This window comes from Trachurus japonicus, chromosome 16 (genome assembly GCF_045865225.1).
Source record: "Trachurus japonicus isolate A0001 chromosome 16, Traja_1.0".
Lineage (NCBI taxonomy): Eukaryota > Metazoa > Chordata > Actinopteri > Carangiformes > Carangidae > Trachurus > Trachurus japonicus.
In genome coordinates this window covers 24,084,821-24,112,374 of record NC_140922.1, presented here as the reverse complement: position 1 = coordinate 24,112,374, position 27,554 = coordinate 24,084,821, and the positions used below count along the sequence as shown (strand labels likewise).

The 27,554-nt window shown below is 40.5% G+C and overlaps 1 protein-coding gene across 2 annotated transcripts in view; it reads right to left on the bottom strand.

Moving 5' to 3' along the window:
• LOC146972461 (zinc finger protein 236) overlaps positions 1-27,554 on the bottom strand; it is a 55,916-nt gene that overhangs the window by 19,043 nt on the left and 9,319 nt on the right. For both annotated transcript variants that reach the window (XM_085802681.1, XM_085802680.1), the window contains exons 7-22: positions 22,629-22,751; positions 20,762-20,935; positions 19,825-20,002; positions 19,116-19,388; positions 18,057-18,260; positions 17,744-17,876; positions 15,731-15,991; positions 15,369-15,601; positions 14,683-14,784; positions 12,401-12,543; positions 10,727-10,827; positions 7,375-7,526; positions 6,594-6,770; positions 5,937-6,237; positions 3,412-3,515; positions 1,359-1,802 (exon numbers count right to left, since the gene is read on the bottom strand). In XM_085802681.1, the coding sequence (XP_085658807.1) occupies positions 1,359-1,802; positions 3,412-3,515; positions 5,937-6,237; positions 6,594-6,770; positions 7,375-7,526; positions 10,727-10,827; positions 12,401-12,543; positions 14,683-14,784; positions 15,369-15,601; positions 15,731-15,991; positions 17,744-17,876; positions 18,057-18,260; positions 19,116-19,388; positions 19,825-20,002; positions 20,762-20,935; positions 22,629-22,751 (3,103 nt within the window). The remainder of the gene's footprint in view (positions 1-1,358; positions 1,803-3,411; positions 3,516-5,936; positions 6,238-6,593; positions 6,771-7,374; positions 7,527-10,726; positions 10,828-12,400; positions 12,544-14,682; positions 14,785-15,368; positions 15,602-15,730; positions 15,992-17,743; positions 17,877-18,056; positions 18,261-19,115; positions 19,389-19,824; positions 20,003-20,761; positions 20,936-22,628; positions 22,752-27,554) is intronic.

Sequence of the window (27,554 nt, the reverse complement as noted above, 5' to 3'; positions counted from 1 at the left end):
ACATTAACCTTGACCAATCTGGAGTGTTTTGAGGAAAGTATGAACATAGTGCTGCTCTCTAACATCCAACACAAAGTTGTCTACTGTAGATCTAGAACAATTTGTAGGCCCAAGATGGGGAGTGGATCTAAATAAACATGGATAAAACAACTTTTCTAGTGCATGCTACATAAACTTTCTATCAAATAGATGAAGAATCTTAAGCCAGATTTCTGAAGTTCATTTTAAATATTTATACAATTCACGAACCCAGCTTGCACACTGAAATATTCAATGCACAGCCATTGAAGCATGAAAGAATTGTGGCTAAGCAGCTTTCAGGCATCATAAATGAATGTTTGGAGGCTCTTATGTGGTTCCAAACAAAAGCAGATTTATCATATAAAACGAATCAAGTGGTATTTTGTGATTGGAGCAGAGAGAGTACACAGAAGGTGTCTTGGGGGTGATGAGGCAGCCTCCTCTCTCCTGGCACGGGCCTCATCAGGGATGGGCATGCAATTCATCTTGTCCTGAGAAACAGCGCCGATGCTGCCAACTGAATACCAACCGAATGACTGACACTGGGAATGATGATCCCTGCAGTGTTTCAGCTGCACTCACAAACTAGAGCGCATGAATCATCAGACTGACGTTACACACGGCGTTAGCACCAAAGGAAAAAATAAAATGTGTTTGTTGGCGGGGTGTCCATGACATCCCGCAGGGCATCTTTGGGTTCATAAACATCTTTGTGCCTCAGTTTTACTGTTTTAGATACATTGTGACTGTGGTTTCATCAAAGCTCTATATCAAAACAAACCTCTGATCATAGGGTTAGGTTTATTATATATTAAATTATCATATATAAGGTGGTTCCGATTTAAATAATAACTATGTATGTGTATTCTGATCTATGGAAAAGATAGGTAGGCTATTGCAAACAGGTAATTTGTAAATACCTGTTCTGAGTGTTGGGTCATGGCATCTTTGTGTGACAGGATATACAGTAAATGTTTTGTGATGATTGAATGTAGGAGCTTGTAATTCTGATGCTTAGTGTTCGTCTCGGGTGTTCTGTGTGTATTTGTATATATTAAGTATGTGTCCTTTATATGTATTTTCATTTTGTATGTATTAAGTATGTGTCTTTTATATCTGGTATGTAAAGTCACTCATGAAAATGAAAAGACCCCAGGAAGAATAGCTGCTGCTTTGCTAACGAGGATCTTAATAAACTAAACTACTGTAAATCAACTTGTTGCTATACTGCTATACATAAAGCAAAATATGCAAATTCATCTTATACTGCTCTGCATGATGTATTTTCTTTCTCTGTGTGTTGCTTGTGTGTGTGACGACCCATCCACGATGCCTACCTGACATGGAGGCAGGCAGGATGGCCTGTCCAACCAGTCCTTGTTGCAGAAGGTTCTGGTCAAACTGCCCAGTCAGGACTTGGTTTGTTGGGAGGTAAATGCTGGGATCAGAGTTGGATGTTTGCAACAGACCCACAGATTGAAGAGCGTCTGACGTAGCCGGCTGCTGCCCCTGGCCCTGGGCCACAGTCTGCCCAGTCCCTGGGTCTTGACCCTGACCGCTCTGCCCAGCAGATGAGGCGGATCGCTTGGACTTGCGGCTGTCGCTGCTGGGCCTGAAGTGGCACTGGATGTGTGTTTTACGATGTCCTGATGTTCTGAAGCGGAGTTCACAGAAGGGACACTTGAAGGGCTTGGAGCCGGTGTGCAGGCGCATGTGCACCTTCAAGCTGCCCTTTGTCGAGAAGGAGGTGTTGCACATGTGACAGCTGAACAGTTTCTGACCTGCAAAGACAAGTAATAATGTCAGGTGCAGTCGGACGAATATAACTTATAGCTCTATCACTACTCCAGAATGTAGCAGCTCGGTGTCTGCGTGCAGTCAAAAAGTCCTCTCTTTCCTTCATGTTTCATGGGTTACGTAAGCTGTGATGTAACTGTCCTGGTTGTTGCAAATGTATAACAGCTTTGAAATGACAAGGACAGCCCTGAAGAGTCTGCAATCAGCCCAGGAAGCTATTATTTAACTTCACTTCCAATTCCTCTAAAGTAGTTAGAAAGGTCTCAATGTGGTTGAGAGAGAAACTGTTATATAACACCGTGTACATGTTAACTGTTAAAACACATACTGATTTACACTCCTGTTTAAGGAACACACCAAATATGGGAAGTAGTACGGGAAGTGTCCTTATTTGCTTTGGTGCTGACAGATGAGTACATACATTGAGCAGGCCAGAGCTGGTTAGCAGGGGAAACAGCTAGTCGGGCTCTGTTCTCTCTCCCTTCTTTAACTATTTAAACATTAGACAAAATGAAAAAAACAACAACACAATGTGATTCCAAGAGTGGTTATGTGCCGGGCTTTGTACAAAACAGCAATGTGCCATTTTTACACTTGCTTTTTCTGTACCCAAGGGACATCGGTAAAGCTTCAGCGCAGTTGGTGTAAATACTAAGTGCTACATCTATTTAATAAGTGTGAGGAGAAGAGCACTGAAAATAAGTGCTAGTTAGACATGTTAGGGTGTTAGAACAGGAAGCGACCTCTGCAGAGATGCATCTTAATGAACCCTTGATGGCAGAGAGGGACACTGCTCTGATAGTGTTCGCTAACTTGTTCCACTATCAGGGAACCACAGATGAGAGCTGGACTGAAATCGCTTTTTGTGCACAGATGGCAGCACCAAGAAGGAGAACAAGCCCAAGGGGTTGAGTTTATCAGTTAACTTGATGGGTTAAGACGAAGAAGTCATTAAGAGTCATGAATTTGATTTCTGCAGCCGTGGTTGGTCAGTGGACTAAATTAACTGGCTACTGTCATTCTTATGTTGCTGCTCCAAAACTTTGGAACAATTTGCCATTCTGCATTAAAACAGCTCCAAATTTAGAAAATGTTAAATCCCTGCTCAAAACCCACCTCTTCTCCCTGGCTTTTAACACTCCTAACTGACTGATTGTTTTTCATGACAGTTCTTATTGTTTCTTACATTTTATGTTTATTTTATTGTCCTTTTATCTGATGTATTTAACTGTAATTGTATTTGTTTTTAATTGTAAAGCACCTTGGCTAAAGGTGCTACATAAATAAAGCTTGACTTGAGTCACATAAAACACATAAAAACTCCACCGTTTGGAGATCAGTGCAATTAATTTAAACAATAAATAAGTAAAACATGGAAAAATAAAAACAACAGATAAAAATAGTCAGTGGATAAAGGAGAATAAAAATGATCATTAAATAGGTGCTCTAAAATCTGTTCATGCAGTTCACATTCTTGCCTGTGTCTACTGCCCAGAAACCACAGTTGCATCAGCTTTTCTAGAATGTTAAGAAAAAAATCTTCCTTAAGGTTATCTAAAGGTTCCTCAGTAATTCTTGTGGTAAAGCACTAACCCGTGTGTGTCTTCACATGGCAGTCCAGGGTGGATTTCACTGTAAAACTCTTCCCACATTCATCGCACTTGTACGGCCTTTCCCCCGTATGGATCCTGATGTGCCTGGAGATTGAAGTAAATTGACACAGGTGAATTTAAAAGAGCACAAAGATGTATCAAAAGGGTTTGTTTGTGTTTGTGTTTTTTTCCGCTTTTAATTGATAGTATAGTCAAGAGAGAGACAGGAAATGGGAGGCAGAGAGAGGGGGAATGACATGCAGCAAAGGGACCACCTGAGTCAGGATTCGATACAGGGGGTGCAGCAGATGAGTGCAACTTAAATTTGTTAGCATGGGAAAAAAAGAGAGATGAGTGACATAATGAAAACAGACAGCACAAGATACAGCCGCGCCAGTGTTTACTGGTTATCATCCAAGAGCTCTCTTCCATTTCATGCCTTTAGTTCCTAGTGCTGTTGGTAAATGAGCTTCCAAAAAAAAACTGGCATATGCAGTCTGACTATAAATATAAAAAACTCAAATGCTAAATGTGGTTTACTGATAGGTCACAACTGGTTCAAAACTTCACAGGCTCAAGAGCATGGAGATGGAGAGAGAGACACAGATTTCTATCGCTACAATAATTCTAATTCCTTCACATCAATGTTCTCACACTCTACCAAAGCTATTTTCTGAGTGTTATGAAGAGATACTCTGGAAATGTGACCCTATGCATTATTAACCAACTGCTGTAATTTTCACAGTATTGATGTTTAATTAAGATGTCTGACACATACTTGCTTCTGCATAATGAGAGAAAATTGGATGACCTCCTAACCGTGATGTGCTTTCTGTAAATGTGTTTTATTAAACTGGATACAAACTCTCACCATGCTACTATTGGAGAAAAACTAAATTTAATTTATGTAGAAGTAAAAGAAAAGATGGCTGCATCTCTGCTCAAACTGACTCTTTGTGGCACCATATTTCTGCTGTTTATTTCGAGGCTGTCGTGAGCAAACATAAAACAGTTGCTGAAGCCATAACTTTACATAAAACCTCAGTCTGTGAGCATCCTGAACCAATGTGCTGTTTTTTTGCTTCTAATAACCTTTTAAACAAGTCGATTCCTTCAGTGGGACTGCACATTATATTTAAATGAAACCACATGCCTCCACACGTGCTGTTTGAAGCGATATTTTCTAATGCATGATGGAGACTCAGGTTAAAAAATACTAGAATCCCCACTCAAAGATGTGTTTTCCACTACAGCACTTCACAAGTAAGCACTCAGACATGGTCAAAGAGCAAAATCTGCAGGGGGATACTGTCTGTGTTTAGCGTTGTTTGGACACATTCAATGATTTATGTACTTGCATCACTGCAATGTATAAAGATTTAACTTTCTACGTGCTGAACTGTCATTAAAACAAATCCTATGAGCCGAAAACACAATCAAGTCTTCTGTTCTGAGCTGTTTAGGCAAAGAAAGTAAAAGCCACAAGGTTCTGCTCAATTTATGAATTTTCTTTTCACAAATCCCCAGTAAATCATTTTCTCAAATCACATTATGAGAAACACATAGAGTGACAGTGTTTTCCTGGCAGACAGTCATGATTGTTTTTTCCCCTACGTGTTATTTGTTATTAAATTGCATTCATTACTTTAAACATGTGAGAAACCTTGACTGTATTTTGACTAGTTACCAATCTAACCAAACAAATAAATGAATTATTGAGAACAGTTTAACCGGAGCAGGTTTTCTTGCCTTTACACTGCTAGTTGAGCAGTCCAGCAAATCATTTACAGATCAATTACAATCAATTGTAATTGATGCTACTCAGCCAGTGTGACTGGAGTCAGTGAGTTGTATACATGCCCAGGGGAAAATAAGTGTGGAAGTGGCATATATGATGTGATGGAAGTGTTAAATCTGTTTGTTGTTCCACCGTTTCTAAAAGTAAGTACTTCTTTTTAAGATGAACATTTTCTCAAAAGCTCTCTCAGTTCTAATATGTCTTATTAGAGCGTTTTGCTTCAGGAACTTCTGTCTGACTGGACCTCTTTGAATTTTAATTGATTACACCTGAGCTACTGTCACTCTAGGCTGCATTTACACAGACACGCTGTGGATGTCAGATAGAAACGGTCCATTAATATTAATTTTTTCCAAAAGTCTGAGTCATAATTCATTTCAGATTTGTGCTTTGAGACTGAACAATTCACATAGAGTACCCTCATCTGTCAGAGAGGGCGACTGCCGACTGTGAAACATCTCTGCCTTCACTGTCATTTTAATAGTTTTTGATTGACTCCGACTCTTTCTCTGACTCTGGCAGGGCAATAATGATAGGAGCACTTGAGAGAATAAATCAGCAGCTATCTACACAAGCTGGCAGCAGTTATGAGAATATACCCCACAACTTCCCTCAAAGAGATAAGATGGAAATATTTTCTTTACATGTGTAGAGTCTCACAAGAGACTATGGCAATCTGACTTGATTGTCTTAAACTGTAAATGTCATTGATGTTATTACTGTATTACCTGACAAGGTCACTGGGCTTCTTGAAGCTCTTGGGGCAGAAGTTGCAACAGTTTGCAAACTTGGGTTCTGTCTCCAGCTCCACGGCCTTGTCTTTGATCTCGCTGATCCGATCCCTCTCAGCTGCTGACTGGGCGAGGATCCGCTCCGACACCGAGGCCTCCTCGCCAGGATCCTTTGCCAGCTCGGCTGTCTGCTCCTCCGTGAAAGTGATGATTTCCAAGCCCCTCCTCTTTGATAACTTCTGCTCGCCTTCCTCCTCTTCGTCCTCTTCATCAACATCTTGACTGTCCAGACCTATAACTGAGAAAGCAGGGCTCTGTTATCATCATTTGCCAGGGTAGGCAGCTCAAACTGAGACAAAGATGCATCCAAACTGATACATTTTCAACTTGGGGAAAAAAAACAAAACAGTTTTTTCTTCACAACTGAAAATTATTTCCATACAAACATCAATTGAAACCTTAACTCAAAACAGTTGAGTTAAAAAAACAAACAAACTGTTTTTCCACTACATGCAAGTCTTCATGTTCACAGTCTCATTTCCTAGAAATCCTTTTAGAGTTCTTTCTGACTACAGAGATATAGCAGTATTGTAATTAGTCAGTGTGCAACTCAGTCATGTAACTGTCAGTCAGATGATATCTAGGCATCTTTACTTTGTTCCTCCACAGCGTGCTCCTTCTTCATATGCTTTTTGCACAGCAGGCTGGTCCTGAAGCTCTCGTCACACATGGAGCATTTGAAAGATTTGATGTGGATGATCATGTGGCGGTTCAGGCTGCCATTAGTGGTGAATGAGGCGTCGCAAACACTACACTTAAAGGGTTTCACTCCTGTTAGTGGGAGATCAGAGAGAAAGGCGTGAGGAAGTTGTATTTTTTAAAATAAATTCATTTCATCACAGGAAGTTTAATTTAAGAACAACAAAAAAAGTCACATTATAAAACCAGAAGACTTTAATTTGTCATATTTTTTGACTGAAGTCCTAAAAAAAGTAAACTTTCATATGAATGTGGCATTGTCTGTATCTAAATACAAAACTAAAACTTCTAATAGGTTTAGCCATTTAAACATTTAGTTAAAAACTTAATTATGATCATGATCCTTCTTTCTCTTCATGGAGTCAGAGGGTATTCTCTTTTTTTCCACAATTTCCCAGATCCAATTCATCACATCATAATAAAAACTATTTTTTCACTTTGTTGTGAATGAAATACAGGACCGGGCTTGAGGAGATAAGGTAATCCATTATTTTCCACCACAATGTGACAGCTGGAAATTCATCAGGTATTTCGATTTAAATACAAAGGGGGTGATACATTTAAAAGGACTCATGACATTTAAAAGGTTTGAATGTGGAAAGTTTGATTAATTTAGAAAGGAAGGACATTTAAGAGATTGATTTGAGAGATCAGCACCTCTATGAAGCAAGCTCACCTGTGTGTGTGTTGAGGTGGGACTTCAGGACTCCGGCTGACACGAAGGCTCGCCCACAGAGGTGACATCTGTATGGTTTCTCCCCGGTGTGGGAGCGCACGTGCTGCTTCAGATGGCTCGACTTTTTGAAGCCTTTATTGCACCAGTTGCACCTGAAGAGGAAAAAGATGAATCAGCGGCTGATTTTTTTTTTTACCACAGAGAAATACCAAGCGCACTGATTTGATGCACAACTGTTTACAGTCACATGCTGTAGTAAAAAAGGCTGATGATGGACAGTTTGTTTTTACTAGAACAGGGACTAAGTCTGTGATCTGAATATTAGAAGCTTCCAAAAATTAACATGGCATAATTATATGTGCATTTATTCAATCTCTGAGTACACATTTCGTTGGTAATATTCAAATAACCCTGCAGTCTCTATGGATAATGCAGCACTTTCTAAACCAAAAGCCATTGAACCAAAACCATTATTTCTTTCAAACTCTTCCAGAATCTGATCTGCCTCTTTGTCAACGCAACCCAGGGGGATGCTAAATGACTCCGCAAATGGGCACAACAACAGACATGACTTATCATAACCGCCATCAAAAACCCAAAATTAGTAACTTATTGCCACTTCCTCTGCACCATTCAGCAGAGACGATGAGCCCTAGCTGACAGCCAAGTGTCCGCTGTCCCCAAAGCATCTGGCAGGTGAAATAAAGGTTTTTGTTTGTTTATTTGCTTGCTTCACAGGCAGATACCGTGTGGGCAGCTGTTAGTTATGCTGTGCGACATTTGGAGACATTCTGAAAACACTGTCTTGTCATAGCGAGTTGGTGAAGATAGTTGCGACTTGTGGGATGTGGGTGGATATTTGCTGCTCTATTTCTTAGCCGGGGGAAGTGACTTCCTGGAGGCCTGTCATTACAGTGTGGTTGCGGAGGACTCTGGTGCAGCACTTATAAAACCACAATGTGTCAGCTTTATGCTTACTTGCTTGTATGGGTTAAAAATAAAAGATATACTGTGGTACTTGTTGGTGCTTTAGAGATGCTGGGATGCTGGGAGAAAGACACAGATGCTGTCCGAGCTGTGTTGCTTTCCCCTCCACTCAATCTTTGTTCTAACCGAACCAGCTGCTGGCACTGGCAGTAACTTCATATTTAGCCTATTGACATGGGAGTGGTATCGATCTTCTTATTTAGCTCTTGGTGATTGAGCAAATAAATGTATTTCCCAAAATGTCAAACTGACCCCGAGGCTGGGATTACATGAAGAGATAGAAGACATACTGTACCTAAAGAAGAACTGTTGCTGTCTCTGGGATGCCTGAAACAATCTACCTCCCTAAAGTACCTAAAAAAACTAGGTGCAGCCAGGTGTATTGAGGAGAACTGCTTCTGTTTAAAGGGAACGGGTGGTTGTAAGGAAGACATATTGATTTGATTTTTTTCTCTCTAGCTGCCAGTAACAATAAAAACACATTGCTAGTTATTTGGTATAATGTTCTATGAGGGCAGCTCACTTTTTAAACAGAGATGGACGGGCTCTGTGCTGCTCCGGCTGAGTGATGTAACTGCTGCCATGAAACCATCATCTGGACCTCATAACCCCGAGGCACATCAAAGACACACACTCCATGCTGTTCCAGTGAGTGAGTGTAGGTATACGTGTTTCTTTTCTTACCACAGTGAACTTTCATTGAAAAAGTTTCCACAAGGCGAAAGAAGCTCCATGTTTACCATCCTATCCTCACTACACCTGCATTAATATTAAACTGATGTCAGGAACGATAACATGTGGAAATATTGAACCTATTTTTTTTTTTTTTTTTTTGCCTGTTTCTCTCTAATGTTTCATCTTGTCAGAGTCCAGAAGGGAAATGTCTACCTAGGGATGAATACATGAGATCTTTTTTCTTTTTTTTATTCAACTCGAATCCCCAGAAAGAATGAAAATAAATTCTTTAAAAAATGTACTGAATATGGCTTATTTTTGCTCTGCAGATCCTGTTTCTAAATTCTACAAAGGTGTGTGCCATATTCTAAAAAGGTCTTGGTTGGCCGGCTGAATAGATGGAGAAGTGATTACAACACAATGAGGACTGATATACCTGAGTAAACAACAGATCTCTGGGGTAAGTCTCTAAATGGTTTGCATTATCTGGGGAAGTGGCTGAAATGAAAGCTGCTGATAACAAAGGCAGGTAAAGTAATAAAGGCAGTCAGCTGTAAACAATCGCATCCACTTCCCCAGGCTCAGCGTTTATGATGGTGTGTATCATTAATCTACTTTAAGATGTGTTTGGATACTATAAATAACACAAACATGATGAAAACAGTGTGTATTGGGGAAACTAAAAAGCCAGCAAACTGACAAACAAGATTTAAATGAGCACGGAGCAGAGTAGTCACAAAGAGGTGTCAGAACTGTAAGAAAACATCTGAGCAAAACCTCTGTTCATTCATTCCAGTTTAAACTCACTGTGACACTGAATCAGCTAACTCTCATTAGCCAATTGAGATGTAATGTGACAAACCAGTGCCAATAAACTGGAAAAAGCAGAGCTCCATTCAACAAGGTGAACCTGAGAACAGACAAAGAGGAGACTGACAGAAGTTCTGGCCCCGAGATGGGAGAATGTGTCAGGCAGAAAACCGGCCCTTCAGCACCACGGCTCATCAGGCCTGAGTGCTGCGGCGCAATCAAGCCTAAAAGGTGGAATGAATATAGACAGCGGCCACTCCTGAGTTAGCGAGAGTTTGCCAAACTGCTCTCAGAGTACTTTAAGAGCAGGATTTCTGGTTGGATGGGGGCAAGAATTGCACTCTCTGAGCCTGAATGCCAAGTAAAAACCCAGTTTTGCTCATAGCATGGTTAATACCACATATACAGAGGAGTGCAGCCATGGCTAGATCCCAGTGGAAGGAGTCGCGATGAGTGGTGAGGATTGAGGCGGCAATGAACAGAGTATAAACTGTGAAAATGGGCCAAGATTCACTTTTCAGGAATCACTCGGCCAAGACAACGGGATGGGGGGGGGGGTTTGGAAGAGTCGCTAAATGTCCTAGGATGGCCGAGCCGCAACGCTGGAGTTAACAGCTGCAAACTGGTGAGGGGATTTAAGGATCGCAGTTCACTAATGCCCTCCATCTATTCTGACAGAACTGTGAGAGGATCTTTCAAGGAGAAAGGCAGAAATTGGCTTTGAGGAGGGGAAAAAGGCTGTGGAAGTGTGTAGGTCTGTCATTAGAGCTACTGGTGTTTTTACAGAGGGTTGGAATTTGAAAGGCAAAGAGAAGCGAGTGCCAGCATGTACACACAAACATAAACACACACACAGACAGACAATAAGACAGAAGTAAACCTGTAGGCTCTCTTGGTGTTGTCCTCACTGCTGTCCTGGTAGTCCTGTGTCTCCGTCAGCTGAAGCTCGTTCTGACTGGTCTGCTGAAGAAGCCCATTTGTCTGAATCAACAAAGATAAAACACCATCACTTTACTACAGACAGAAATATATTTACAAGAATATTATTCTGTGTTGTTGTTGTGTATGTTCCAAGCTTGATGCTGAAAACTCTTTAAATGAATAGTTTGACATTTTGTTATGAGAGCAACGATTCCTTTCATCTGTCTGTCTAATATGTATGAAGCTAGTCTGGCTCTCCACATGTATTCAGATATACACCTACCAGCAGCTCTGAGGCTCAACAATTAAAGGGATATTTCAACATTTTGGCAAATTTGCCTATTGCCATAATCCCTATCGTCACAGCAATAGGTTCATTACCTTTAGCTGTCGGTGCATGCTGTTTTGAGATCGGTGGAGGAGAGACGGACGAGCACTGTATTTCCACATTTCCCTCATCAAACTAAATACACAACAACTCCAAAACGCTCTTGTGCACAAGTTGTGACCTGCGCATTCACCACGCTATGAAACAATAATGGAACATTATGAGATAGAGTTGTTTTTGAGGCAAATGCGTAACCGAAACTACATTTCAGAAACGGCTGCAGGGCGGAGTGATTTCAAAAGCAAATAGTTCAGAGTATTTGCTTCATGTGTCGTTATGTTACATAATTATACGTCATTATTTCATAGCGTGGCGACTGTGCAGGTCACAACTTGGAAACTTGTAAATATTGTGTGCCTCCCGCTCTCCCCCACGGATCTCAAAACAAGGTAATGAACCTACTCCTGAGACTATAGGGATTATGGTGATAGACGAATTTCCCAAAATGTTGAAATATCCCTTTAACAAGTTGTGTCTCATTTGATTGTTAGTCAGACAGATATGTCAACAAAGGACAATCTGTGGTTTTACATCAGGTAACAAGTCAGAACTGCTTCTTGAGGAACAGTTTGTCCATTTGTAAAATGCAGTCCCCCTGCCTAGCTCATACAAATACACACAAACATGACACTGGCCTGCATTTCTTTTCCTAAAAATGCTAAACTCCCCTGTTGTGGCTCCTTTTTTAAAAAAAATTTCAAGGTATTTTGGGGGCATTTTTGTTTTTAATTGATATGAGAGAGAGACAGGAAACTGGGGAGAGAGACTGGGGGAATGACACGCAGTGTAGATCAGCACAGTTGGGAATCAAACCGGCGATAGCTTCATTAGGCATTGCCAACATAGGACATACTTTTAACCACCCCCCCTTGTTGTATTTGTTTGAAACTGATTACATGAAAAAATAGAAAAAGCAAGCACATCCCTAAGTCTAAACGCCGGGACAACACAAGTAACTCAAGGAAAAAGGAAAGTCCAGCTCCGGAGCAATAAATTATTGCTCTGCTGTTGTTGGTGTGCGGACTTTCCTTGAAACTGATTACAACCACAAAAATTGAAACGATCAATCAAACGAAAAAATATTATTACCCGCTGTCCTACATAGTTTGCTGACCATTTATCATGCAAATTCTTGGCATCAATTACAAAATTAAACCAACAAGTATATGAAATCTATACGTTTGCCTTCACTTTAATTACAAGAGGATGATCAATTCTAAATGGGAGGACAGAGTAGCCACTCACCACCTCAGCACTGGAAACATGGAGCAGATTGGGTGGGTGGTAGCTGGAGGACAATGCCTGAGACTCCAGGGTGCTGGAATCTTGCAGCTGCTGAACAGTGGAGAACTGAGACTGATTGTAGCTTGAATCAGTGATGGTAAAGCCTGGGGGGAACCGACAGAGAACAATCAATCTCATGAGTTAATGATCACATTTAAAAATACAATATTGAATTTACACAGATGGGAATTTAACTTTCATCTGAAAAACCACTCATCAGATAGAGAGGAGGATTATTGGACAAAACAGCTAAAGTAGATCTACAGCTCAGCAGAAATGCAGTTCATGAGTCAATAAAGCACAGATTCCTGTCTCAGCAAGAATAATAATAAGAAACTGATTATCCAACTTCAACACAACACAGAACCTTGGCCATGGGAGGATCGTGTCTGCTGATTCAAACTGAATTACTGAACTTTGGGCAAAATCGTTCACGGCTACTATTGACTGCCAACAATAATTGCCGGCTGGTTATGAGACGATGGTCGTTAGACGATCAACAGTGCTGAATCTGTTATTGCAAAGAATATCTGTGTGCAAACTGTCTAAACTAGGAATGTAATGTGAGCATAATGGCTGTTGGAGGGCGCATATGCCACAAATAAATAGATAGAAAGAGAGACAATGAGAAGACACTTTAGTGTGACTGCACTGTAACAACATGTGTGTCTATATAGTAAAGTCTTAGTGAGTCATTTGCAGCAGGGGATGTGACTGTTAAAGAAGCTAACTCTAGTGCTACACTTATCAGATCTAAACTGCTATCTGGGTAATTGTTGTTTTCATCTGCTTCTTCTCAAATGCATGAAAAGAAACACTTGTTTACTTGCTCTGTATTGTAGCAGCATGCAAAAACATTAACTCGCTTTTTGATAAACAGGTACATATGATAACGGAGGTCAGAAAATGTTAATGCTGTGTTTAAAGCCCAGTTAGATGTTTTAAATGTATTCTTTTGTGTCCAGTGTCTTTGTTTTCTGCTGTTTTCTGCTGGGGTAGCTGAATCCCTATCAAACAGGATTACAAAATAAGTAAAAAGAAAAACAAACCCTGTTCTATAATTGAGTTGATGCCTGATTCATTAAAAATGGTGTTGAAGAAAAGGGCCGAAAGCAGAATTGAGACCACACATGAGTTTTCTTTTGTGATTTTCAAGGTTTATAATGTTGTGGCATTGCAGGTGGCTCAGTATTCATACATTCTGTGACAGTTCAAGAATGACTAAATTTGCTGCAGACCCAGTTTGTGAATCTCAAACAAAGCATGACATGTGCACCTGTGAACCTGGAGCTCCAGCAATTTACCAATGAGACTCTCTGAGAGATGACTGTGGTGAGCAAACAGTGTCTTATAAATAACAAGACAATACAGGCTTTCCCTTAAAAAGCCTCTAAGGATCAGTATCATAAACCTTTTGGACAACCGCATAATAATGCTTTTATCCATGATAGCAGTACACGGCCAGTTAAAATATAATTAGATGCTCAAGAGTCTTCTTGCCCAGAGGTCTGTACCCTTGAAAATTTGATGACACTCAAGGCCATATGGCCTTGTCCCTAAAGTGATGAAAGTCCAGGTCTGTTCTGCTGAGATAAAAAGGATACCGGGCCTCCTGAGGGAATGAAAGAGAGAGATCTGCCTCACAGATGTTTGCTGTCAGTTTGCTATGCTGCCTACAGCAGCCACCCAAAATCCACGGTTCTGATAATATGGCATCCAGGCTGGCAACAGTCAGTTGGCACGATGGGAACATGGTGAGTTGGTTGGTGGGAGTAAAGAGGCAACCATATGTTTGAGAGCAGCACGCTGGCTTAAGAGCTACACAGTGGAGAGTGAAGAATGGAGACACACCGCTACAGGACACTCTATCAGACGGCACATGTCAAACCAAATTAACCGTTGTGTTTGCTATGGCAAAGGTACACAATCTGTTTTTTTTTCACACCAATTTGCAAGTGCACTATTCCTAGTTTAGCTGAGATATGGAAAGTTTATTCAATTACTAAGAGTTTTGTTTTGATGTTTTTGTCTTAAAGCTCATCTAAAGTGAGTTATGTATGTGTTTGCTTGATGCCAACACTTGCACGCAACATAATAAATTAACTTGAAACAGAATATGCCGAAGGGTTATCAGTTGAACTATAAATCAGTTGCTACAATTTATTTGTATGTAAATGCACGTTTTCCAGAGAGGGTACAGTTCATGCGTGTGTGTGTGTGTGTGTGTGTGTGTGTGTGTGTACCTTGCGTTAGAGCTTGCTGGTCAAAGGCAGGCTGAGGAAGTGATGGAGTCTCAAATTGGCTGATATTCTGAGGCAAAGCGTGTTGGGTGGTCACATAGGAGTCTGTCAACATAGAGAAAGAGATTCTATTGACCTGTCTCCTCCTTTGAATTTCAGCTCCGCTGGTCCTTTGAATGCACGGTCTATACTCTGTGTAAATGTCATCAAATATAAATGGCTGAGATCAAGACTATTGAATTTGAGCATAAAAACATGTATTTTGAAACAGAGGCAGTTTGATGTAGCAATAACATAAATCTCATTATGAAGAACAGAGCGTTTTGGTGGGAAACTGCTTCACAGAAAACTATTATTCTCCCTGAATTGGCTGTTTGTATCAGAAGTACATAGATATTTTCAGTGAGAGGTGTCCTATCCCCCCACTGATTACAGGATAGACTGTAATCCATGAAGAGCTCCAGCATACATAGCAAGGTTAGCCACATTTAGGTGAAATGACAACTGGTCCGCACAGAAGAGGCTGATCAGACCCTCCATAAGCTGAGATTTCTGTGATACTTCCTCAAAAAGTCAACAATTTGTATTTGCTCTGAATTTGACACTGCATATGAGAATTTTTCAAAATGTTAATAACGTGAAAGATTTAAATTGAAGTTATCCAGGTATTTTTTGAATACCACTCATACCTTCTCCTTGTACCAGTGGCTGATCGCTTAGCGGTGCCTCCAGTGTCACTTGTTGACCTCCATTCACAACCTCTGTCTGGCCTAGTCCCAGCATGCTTTGCTGCTCTGCCGAGGTGACAGTTTGCTGCTGGAGGGAGTCGCTCTCTATTTCCACCTGCATATCGTGGGCCACAGGAACTGCTCCTAGTGGGTCCTCTGTTGGCTGGGGCTGCAGCTGCTGGGCCAGTTCATACCTGGTTTGGTACAAAAATTTGATGTAAAGCACTGATGATACTCATTATAATGTGTTTTTGTATTTTTTGTCTGTTACTGTATTTTTTTAACTAAGCATTAACGGCCAGTCACACTAACGAAGCCCAAACCTGTGTGTCTTCATGTGCTTCCTGCAGTTGGGTGATGACTTGAAAGTCTTCTGGCAGTAGGGGCACATGTAAGGTCGTAGGTCACTGTGGGTGGTCATGTGGCGTCGCAGGCTGCCGCTGGTGGTGAATGTTGTGTCGCACATCAGGCACTTGTATGCTTTTAGGCCTGAGTGTGTCCTGATGTGAGCTTTAAGCACTCCAGAGGAGGCAAAACCTCGACAGCACTGCACACACTTGTAGGGCCGTTCTCCTGTATGAGATCTGCGATGATAAAAGGAGTATTCAGTATTAATTACACTGCAGCAGGATAGGACTTAATAGATGAGAATATGAGTTTGCTGAGGGATGGTGTTGATGGTTTTAATTGAGGTAATTACATGTAATACACATTTATTTCTATTGAAAAACGAATATATTCATGAGAACAAACAATATGAGCAAATTTCAATATTATCACCTTAGAAAAATGGAATAAGTGTTGTGAGCTCCCATAATAATTTATGACTTGGCCAACTTGAATCAAACTTCCTGTGTTTAGTTGTTGTTTTTATTTTTTTATTTTTTAAGTTTTTGCTGTTTCCAGTTCCATCAATGAATCAAGGCCAAGTATCACTAGCTGCAGATATGGATCCACTATCTGAGTTACGAGCCATTCATCTAAATCTGCAGACATGGAAGACAAATGGAAAGGAGGCAACCAGCTAAAGGTGCTGCAGAGATGACAACACTATCATTTAGAATAACCTCTCAATATTGAAATGAAGACAAATGCTGGAAGTTTGTCATAATGAAAATGCTAGGGTTCAACAGAGATACTGTATATCACTTACGTGATAAGAGCATAATAAGCTGTTTTGAGGATTCTTGTTTAATGGGAAATTTGTTTTTTCAACTTTCAATACGATGCAGTGGCTTCTCTTCTCTCCACCTGCTACAATATACTACAATATGCTCTCCCTTCACCCTCTCCTGTGTCCCCCTCTCTGCCTCCTCATCTCCTGGCTGTCGATGAGCTCAAGTCTAAAGCTAAAGTAAATTTACCAAGCTGAGCCCTATTCTCTGTAGCTGTCTGACATGAGACTAAGTTTATAAGAACCATTTAGAAGAGATTTCTGGGATTTGCTGCTTTGCCCTCTAGAAGACTCCATCAATCTCCCAGCTGTAAAAGACAATCTATTTTCTGTAAAATGGTAAATGGTAAACTCTCTTCTTGTTGGGCAAAACTTTAGAGAAAGACTTTTGGTAGCGGAGCAAAGGCATCACCGAGATCAGCAGGGGTGGAGGCTATGACTATACCCTGTAACAGTAATGTCACTCTGATACTTTAAAGGGATAGTTCAACATTTTGGCAAATTGGCCCATTGCCATAATCCCTATAGTTTTAGGAGTAGGTTCGTTACCTTTATTTGTCGGTGCAAGCTATTTTTAGAACGGCGGAGCAGAGCCGCGAGCTGCTCAGATCTACGTTACGGAGGCTAATGGGATTTCTTGGTTTCCCTCAGCAAACTCATGAAATACACATACCAACAACTCCAAACGCTCTTGTGGAGAAGTTGTGAGCTGCACATTCACCACGCTATGAGATAATAACGGAACGTTACGAGATGGAGTTGTTTTCGAAGGCAAATGCTGAGACTGCTTTGCAGAAAAACTGCCCCCAACGGGAACGCACATCAGTGGTTTTGCATGAATTTACCTCGAAAACAACTCTGTCTCGTAACATTCTGTTATTATCTCTTTAAGTTAATACTAATTCTAGAAAAGACTGTGGCTTGATAGAGAAACAAATTCAGTGTGGATAAATGGTTTGTCCAGCCTTTTTCAAACTAAAATTGCTACAGTGCCTAATCTTTTTTGTTATATTTATAACAGAAACTGTCACAATTAACATGATGGATATTAAAGAAAGCTGTGAAATATCAGCAAACCAAGGGAAAACTATATATACAGTAATGGCCGTAAAATCATACAGCATTAGATTATGCAATATCCAGTGTTGTAAGAAAGCCTTACCTGACATGCTGTTTCAGGTGGCTTGATTTCTTATAGGCTTTACTACAGAACTGGCACTTATAAGGTCGGTCATTGCCCACCACCTCCAGGTACTGCTGGAAAGCCAGACGAGGGTTCTGCGATGGAATGAGGCCTGGTAAACAACACAGCAGCAAGTGAATGACACATTTCATGTTGTGCAGAAAACTCAACACACATGAAGCACACAAAGACAGATTAGCAAGACAGAAGGTGAACAATACAACGACAGAAAGTGTGTGTACATTTACTATCTGGAAAAGTACCCATGAGCCTGTCGACATTGTGCTCTTACCAAAGTCAGTGATGAGGATGGGCTCCTGCAGCGGGATATCAGGCAGAGGTAGGTTACTCTTTGACACTTTGGCTTTGTTGGCTTTCCGTGGAAATTTGTGCTTCTTCTGCTGCAGGCTTTTGAAGTGAGAAGCGATGTGTGTTTTCCTGTGGCCTGACGTACGAAAGATCCTGTCACAGTGAGGGCAGGGAAACGGACGCTGACCTGGGGAAAGCGGGGAAAAACAGCACTTTTGGAGAATTAGTATTTAGAGAATTCGACTGATTCTGATTTGTGTGCTTGGCTACACACATCAAAAGATAACAGAATCATTAAGTGTTACTATCCCTAAGCCAATCTAAGCAAATAATATGAAAACCACACATAAACCAAAAATGTAAGCTCTTACAATTTTATTCAATATTTGGCTACAAAAGGTTACAAAGCCTTTTAGTTACCAGGAGACAATAAATATTTCTACAGCACAAAGAAAAATGACAAAGATATGAAACTGCATAAGCACAATGCCTTAGTGAGAAATACAGCTAACAACATTTTTATAAAAACCCTTAGCTTAGAGCTAACACATTATTAATCACCTAACATAGACAGTGCTATCACATAGCAATTAGAAGGACAAAAACTAATGCACATGATAATCAAACTGTTACAGTTTTGTTTCTCCACACCAATACTGACATGTCATGTCCAGGGCGAAGATACTTTAAAGTAGAATCTCTACGAAGAGGTAAATACAGAATGACTGCAAGCACATGGACTCAAAGGACGCTTCTAGCCGAAGCAGCAACGATATATTTACAAAGGTCCAGCTTTTGTAATTCGCTGCATAATTTATAATATATAACAAAGCGCTGCTAGAAGCTGTTAGGAAAATGAAAACATTAGGTTGAAAGCTCAAGTATATCTCGTTTGAGTTATGCAAATTAATTTCATGTGGGCATAACAGTTGTACGATGTGACAAGTGCAATAAGCCAGTAAAGTGAAAAAAGTGCGTTCAAGTATTCATTTTTATTTTGGTTTTAAGTGTAACCCTTTCATGAAATGGACCTGCTTCTCACCTGTATGCAGTCGCATGTGTACCTTCATGCTGCCAGAAGTGGAGAAGCACTTCAGACAGCACTGACACTCAAAGGCCTTGATACCCGTGTGCGTTTTCATATGTGCAGTGAGGGTACTCTTGACAGCAAAAGCTCTGAAGCATTGTTTGCACTTGAAAGGCTTCTCGTGGGTGTGGATGCGAATGTGGCGAACAAGGTCGCTTGGCTTCTTGAACTCCTTGGAGCAGTATGGGCAGCCATGCCAGCGAACACCGTTCTCTTCCCTGATGGAGCCTGGGAGAAAAGCAAAAGTAAAGCAGCCGTCTGTTGTTTGTGAAAGAGGAACAGTGCTGCAGCTCAAAACTGTTTTCATTTATCTTCTTTGTAATCAACTGATAAAAAAAATAGATAAATTTGCTTTTATAATTTAAAGAGCCGGCGGTAAACAACAGCATTAATCTATGATTATGTGAATGCAGATAAGACAGGAAACAATTTCATGTATTTTCAATCTGCAAATGTTAAGTAATTTCCCAAGTTCATATCCTAAACTCATTAAACACAAATGTTTTTGTTGATTCACGATTAGATTTACCGAGTAATCATTTTATAACATAATTTACTGCCAAGAGGAGATAAGTAAATATAATCACTAAGTTTATAGCTGGTTCAACTTCAAAACTAATTCAGGAGGAGTCGAAAACTCAACTTACAGCATCCATCCCCCTACCTGGCATTTGTATGGGTTTCTTGAAAATACTCCTTTTCTTCTCCCTGACTGGTTTGTCTGGTCCTTGTACTTTCTTGCTTTCGACAGTGGCGCCCTCCGTGGTCTGGTTCTGTGATTCTCTGGCTGTGGCGTCACCCTGTGGCTGGACCACGCTCAGCCCACTGTTCTCCAGAGCTTGCTGCAGAGATAACATCGAACAACATCTGCTCACAGCCCCATGACATTTAACTTAAAACTGCCTCCATGCACAATCACCATGAGTTATGGAAATCTTTTTTTTTAAAGAAAAGAAAAGAAAAAAATATACTTAATCAGGTTATTAATTGTTATTGTTATAGACTCAACAAAAGAAGGTATTGTATTTTTGTGAGTAAGTACTGAGAATAAAGACGGCTCCACAACCAAAGCTCATTTGTAAGAGCTCTGGTTAATGCTCCTGCAGTGCTCAACCATGAAGCTTCCTGGTGCAAAGTCATTATCATACTGCCTCATTTCACTGGGATGGAAAAGTCCTGTCATTCAGTCACCAAAGGGAAGCAGGTTGACAGTGCATATAATTTAGTTTCACACAAACCTCATTTCAGGGACATTTTAGCAACATTATGGATTTTTTTCCTCCTCATCACTTTCTCTGTGTTCTAATCCATTCCCACCGTGCATTCCCATTTCCATCTATATGTTTTCTTTTGTATTTGGTACCACTGACACTACTGTTCTGTTTAACTGCAAGTATCCCTCACAGACAGAAATGCCAGGAACATTTTCCAAATGCAGAGTTTTTATCCATCCTCGTAGACTGGAGCTGGATTATACTGGCTTGGTCTGAGGCATGCGTTCCCACTCAGCAGGGTCCTGAATACTACTGGGTTTTGTTCTGATTGTCTAACATATTTACTTTGTATGTGTGTGTGTGTGTGTGTGAGTGCCGCTCGCTCACCTGCAAGATGTCCTGGTTGATGGCAGTTTCCATGGTGATGGCTGGCTCCGGAGGTTGGGGCTGGGCTGTCTCCTCACTGACCTGTTCAGACAGCTCTAGAAGTTGCTGGATGACATCTGTCACCCCCTCGCCGCCCTCTGACCCTCCGGGACCCTGACCTGTCGCCTCTGCCTCCTATGGGAGAAGAGGAGGGGGTCCGGGTGGGGTGGGGTGGGGGTACAGGATGGGAAAAACAGAAGAAGAGGTCCAATGTAACAACTGGCCAGGACAGGCCATAATCTAAAAGCTGATTCATTTTTTTATTAGGAATTCTGTGGAGCAGAAAATTAGCAAAGCATTAGGTTTAATTGAACCAAATGTTAATTGGTGTCTGCATATGTCTGAATCATTGACTGTTTGATACATCATGCACCGAGATTGACATTAATGACATATATACAGACAGGGGTTATATTTACATATACTGTACATTCAGTATAAGCCTTTTTGGTTATGGATACATGCAACTGCCATTAGGAGAAACAAACTAATAGTGTATAGTTTGTGCTCGTGTGTACATTCTTCTGATTCTTCTCCATGTTGACATATTGTATCACATACTTTCTGCAAATCTGTCGCCTGCTACACTCTCGACCTCTCTTATCAACAGAGTGCTTCTGTCCAGAGGGGGAGTCTGGGTGTTTTTTTGTTTTTGTCGACTGTTGTGTCAGTGGTTTCAGAAACGCTCAGACCTACAATCCTGAACCATCCTGTCAGTCGAAGTCTCTGAGATCATTTTATTCACATTCTGATGTTTGATATGAACATCCTGACAGGTATCAGAATGATTTTATCCACTGATGCCTCATGATTGGCTAATGGGATAATTACATGAATAATAAGACATACAGCTGGTTTCTAATAAAGTTCTCAGCAAGTGTATGTGAAAGGTGGCATTCAAACATCACTCAACCGCAAATAATAATTGATCACCCAATTATTACCAGATAAAAACTGACACATTAATACCATTGTTGTAGACAGGGGAGACCATCACTGAGAAGACTGACAGGTTCTACTCTGCACTTCAGACTCCTTGCCAGTCCAAGTTTGGCAGGATATCTGCTTGATTGGCTTATGACAGGAGGAGGAGAGTGCAGCTCTTTCAGTGGAAATGAGCTGAAGAGTTTACAATTTTTGGCAATGAGGCATAATGAAACGCCAATAAAACAAAAAATAACCAGCACTGTTATCTATTTACCATTTAAGAGACAGAAGAAAAGCAGCAAAAAAAGAAAAGAAAGTGCTGAGGGAAAACACAGGCACTAATTATACTGTGGCTGTGAGATGAAAGCTCCCAACTATCTTCACAATAGACTTGTTTGAAGCAACAGCAGCAATAAATCAATTATTTAACAAGGGAATGCCTTGTTTTTCTGCTGTTGGAAAAAAAAACATTGTTACCTTGTTTCTCAGTGCCTGTCACATTTCCATTGAAAAGAAAATTAAAAAGTATTCTCATTCTCAGTCTAAACTGAGTCATAGTGACACGGGAGAAAGAAATGGCTGGAAAATTAGATCATAAAACTGTCTGACATGAAAAATTAAGTAATCTAAGTAAAACTTATACCCAAGTAATCTTTTCAATATGGCTGTTCGCCACTGGCACTGCTTGAGAACCTTAATCTCTCGCTCTGATTGGAAACAGAGCTGCTGACTTCAGGACTCACATAAATCATAACTAACTTTGTGGCAGGAACTCTAGTATATCGCATTATTCAACAGAGAGGAGTGATTGGATTAACTCGAGTGTGTTCAGAGTGGATGAACGGGTGAGAAAGGTCGGCAAACTTTTTTTGTTTGTGTTTTCTATGTGCTGCTCTCTTACCGGAGTGCTGGACGGGACCTCAATCACAGAGATGTGCATCTTGCTGATGTGGGCGTTCAGACTGCCCAGCTTCTTAAATACACAGCTGCAGTCCATGCATGGGAACAGTGGTACGCCTTGGGTCTATAACAGAGGATTAAAAATAAAATTTAATAAAATAAAAAATAAAAAACAGGACATTATTCATGTTTGATATAGAAGCCCCATAGAGTTATATTAATCTTAGAACATCGTGAAAATCAGAGAGAGTTTCAGAGAGAAATGTATTTAGATACCATCTCCAGCTGACACACTCCCAAAAATGATGTCTGGGTATTCAACTGTTAATCCATCTGGACAGAAATGCAGAGCCATGCCCAATTCAGTTGATAGATCTCAGCTGATGTTCCTGCTTTGCCCACTAAAGATAATTATTTATTTACAAAGCCTGGGAGACTGCAGGCTAAGTACTGCCAATTACAAATGCCTGTTTATGGATCTCCATTTGATGTAGTGACCAGCTGAGATTCTCATATGTTACCTTAAAGACAGGAGGATACTGTATTTGTCTGAACTCAAGACATAATGCAAGGTTGTAGGTGTTGGCATAAAGGTAGTTTAATCAATGTAGACATTTATACATTTGTCTTTTTCCTGGTCCTTTGTTTATCAATATAAAAAACAACAACAGACTGCTGGTATTTACAATGCTCTACATGGAAATAACCAAAGGTGTGGGCTTTCATTTACATGTAAATAAATGAGAACTCACACCTCTTATTGAGTCAGTTATCACTATCTGTAAATAGGAATAATGAACTGTTCTCCCGTGAATAATACCACCTGCTAGCTTCTAATTTCTTCTATTATGATAAAAATAATAAAAAATGCAGGTCACCATGCACTAATAATATATGCTATCCCTGTTTAGTTATATTTGCTTCTAACATAATACGTCAGTAGTAAGCGTCTGTATAGTCACGACCATTGAATATGAATCGGGAAGGAAGCAGTGTTGATGTCTGGATGGAAAACACAGTGCAGTTTGTTGAATTTGCCTGAGGGGAGCTTGGGCGAAGCTAATGTCCAGAGCAGATACGGGGACATTTGATTGGATTTGGCAGATTTTTGGAGTTTCAATCTCCCCGTAGGGATGCTACAATCTGAGCAGGTATGAGTAAGATGCAGAAAAATAGCTGGAAAACTGAACCCCTGACAAGACATTCATAACTGAATGACAGTAAGTGGTGGGTGGATGACAAAAAAAAACCAGTGAAAAACATTTTTGAAAGTCAAACAAATCCACAAGAAAAAATATGACAGAGTGTGGCACTAAAAACAAAACACAAGCATCGGGGAGGCTGATTGCTTTTTCCATGCAGGACCAAACACAGGGGAAGCAGGAAGATCAGCATCAGTGAACAGGGACTATTGACGGGAAGTGAAGAGAGTCTGGAGATGGCTGAACACCAGGGCCACCATAAAGCAATGTTTTCCAACCTTGGGGTCGGGACCCCACGTAGGGTCGCCTGAAATTCAAAAGGGGTTGCCTGAAATGTCTAGTAATTGATTAAAAAAAATTACTGGGAAAAAAAAAAAATGTCATGATTAAAAACACCACACACAACCTTAAGCAGCTGTATTCTATACTTTCACTTTCTCGAAGATAAATCGAGCTGAAATAAAATGCAGCATATAAAAATATCTGAGCTGGCACATCTTGATTGAAGGCCATGATCACGTTACTGCGGGGTCGTTGGGAACCACTAACATAAAGGGTTAATCTGGAGTGTTTTTGTGAGAGTGTAAGGCCATAAGAAAGAGCTACAGCCAGGTGTTCTCAGTGTCAAGATGATGGCTATATGGCAGCTGGGTTCAGGGCAAGTGTGCATACATGGGAAAAGATGAATGGACACAGGAGGAGTACCTACAAGTGTTCACTGTGGTGGTAATCATGATGTGAATGTAAAGGATGGTGAAAGATTTCACACGAGGCGGCAGTGAGGATGGTGAAGGCAGAGATGTTAACAATGAAGAAAAGAAATGTGGAGAAATGGAGGGGATGGCAGAAATCTTGAATATAGATAGGTAGGTAGAAGATTTTTAAATGTCATGCTCTGATGCCATTAATTCTGTGAGTGAGGTTTAAATATATTTAGTAGTTGATGTAGCAAAGAGGATTTGGGGATAAAAGATTTTTAAAAAGTCAGATTTTCTTTCAGGAAATTGAAGGCAGCAGGGAAGCAGCAGGGAAGAAGAAAGGTGGTTAGGCTAGGGAAAAGTGAGTTTTTGTTTTTTTTGTTTTTGTTTAATATGGAAACTAACAACCCAGGCCCAGAGTTACTGTTAGCTGGCATAAAATAGTAAGTAGAAAATGGAGGTGTGATTCCTTAGGCCAATGATTCTCAAAGTGGTAGAGAATAGCTATATTACAGGTGGGGGGCACCAGTGTTTCTTTGGCGCTTGTTCACTGGCCCATCTGATTTCACATTTGCCTACTGGCAAAAACGGAAACGAGCCAGTTAGATATGAAGAGATGAGAAGCGTAGAGAATATAGGCCTACATATATGTATGTCCGAAAGACTTTGTCCTGTGAACGAGGGAGGATTGGATGGTGGCACGGGTTAGTGATGGATGGATGGATGGATGGATGGATGGATGGATGATGGATGGATGGATGGATGGATGGATGGATGGATGGATGGATGGATGGATGGATGATGGATGGATGGATGATGGATGGATGGATGATGGATGGATGATGGATGGATGGATGGATGGATGATGGATGATTATGGAATTATGACCTGACCTACTACTACCCTCCCTCCGCCAGGTTGGGGCTTGAAGATTCTCCCTTGGAATGACCAAAAAGTTTGAGAACCACTGCCTTAGGCCAAGTCCAAGTTATAATCTAAAAAGCACAAGTTGCATAAGGTCAAGCACAAATTCAATATTTAATTTTGTCGTGCTGCTCTCTGTTACACTCATCTGAGCCACAGCTGTGCGTAGTGGCACTGGCTTCATATAAAATTCAGATAGTTTATAAAAGAAACATATAATTCTGTAATGAAAATAACCAAAGCCCAGTGTTTGATTTACTTTCTTACTTGTGTTGGCTTGTATTTCCTATTTTTCTGCACTTTAGTACTTTAATTCTATTTGTGCTGAGCAAAGATTTTAGATGCCATTCATACACAAACAGTGTAATGGTCTCAACATGCCAACGCCCCACATGACCCAAAACTATGAGCTTTTTACTCCCTTTGCTCCTCGATACGCATCTGTTCATGAAAATTATTGCAAATAATGCCTGAACATGATTTATTCATAACGTCAGTCAATCATAAGGACAAACTCCATCCGGAACAGGAAAGCTGCTGAAGAACACTTGCGAAAATTAGATGCATTATTCAAATTATTCAGTTGTTTGGCTTTTCAGAGGTAATTCAATCATCTGGCCCCATCACAGGCTTTTAGCAGGGGACACACAATCATGTTAGTAAGTGAGGGGAAAAAAGATGTACATACTTCAATTTGTTCAAACCTATTTTGTTAAAAAAAGACAAAGAGAAAGTGTGAGGGAAAAGTGAACTCAACGCCTGGCTGCCATTTGACCCAATGAACCACTCAAAAAAAATTTATCATGTAACATTTTACATTGATGTATTTTCGGTGTACTGGAACATAGAGGAAAACCATCAATCAGATATGTACTCAGATTCAGTCAATTCTGAGAGAAACACCATTAAAATCTCCAACACTTGGGCGATGATGTGCAGATGACGTGCAGCTTGTATGATGGCACCAATTTCCTCACTTTCTTTTTCAAATGTATCACTGAATCATCGGCTTTAAAGTCATTTTTATTACATCTGCTCAGATAACTATAAAGTAATTGCAAACTTTTATTACAACCCATTCTCAGAGACAGCTCTTTTATGGTCTGCACAACTACAATTATAGATTTCCGCTACATCAGAGTAGACGCTGCAGACTCTATAGGCCGTCTCTCAGACTGTACTTCGGAACAGCGATGCCTTGGCTGACAAAACTAACAAGCTTATGTACAGAGGGCACATTATAAATCATGTTTATAATATAGAGAGTTAGAGAGTTCACAATAACATTGGCAATCACGATTAAGTAGACAGTATGACTCAGACTGATGGGGGTGTCATTAGTTTTGCAGAGGTTGTGACCCAATTATTAATATCATTTAGGAAAACAGGGGCTTATCCCACCACTATTAATCCACCCATTAACAGGCTTCGTTAACAAACCCTGCAAATGGACATCGAGACACAAGGGAATTCATTATCTATGAACGAGAACACGCAGGTACCGACGTGGGAGGACTTTGATGTGCACAATTCTTCGGACCTTTCAACCACAGTTTGGGACTAAGAGGAAGTAATCTCGGTGACAGAGCGCCATTAGAGACCAAAGTCCAGGCTAAATTAGGATGGATCAATGAGAAAGCCTCTTTAAAATTGGCCGCTGTGAAGTGCTTACAAAGACGGAAAACCAAATGAGGAACAAAGAGCGGCAATTTCGCCCCCGATTCCTATTCCAACAGACAAACAATATGGCACGGTGTCCTTCTGCATTCAGTGTAACAAGCTGTGAGCAAGACGGTTGGCAATTTAGTCTGAGAGTGAGGGAGGTGCACAGAAAGAGACCACAGTGACCAGCACCGAACCAGAATAAAAATAAATTGATAGAGAAACACCCAGAGCTGATAAAATACATAGTAAATCACAAATCAATCAAGTTACACTAGAATCTGTTTAACTGTAGAGTCACAAAGCAAACAGTTTGAAGCACTGTATCTTATAAGATGATCATTTTACAGTTTTTACATCTTAAATCTTTATCTGTAAAAAGTAACTCATAACTAAAGCTTTTTACTTCAATGTAGACAAGTAAAAAGTAGTCAGTCACTA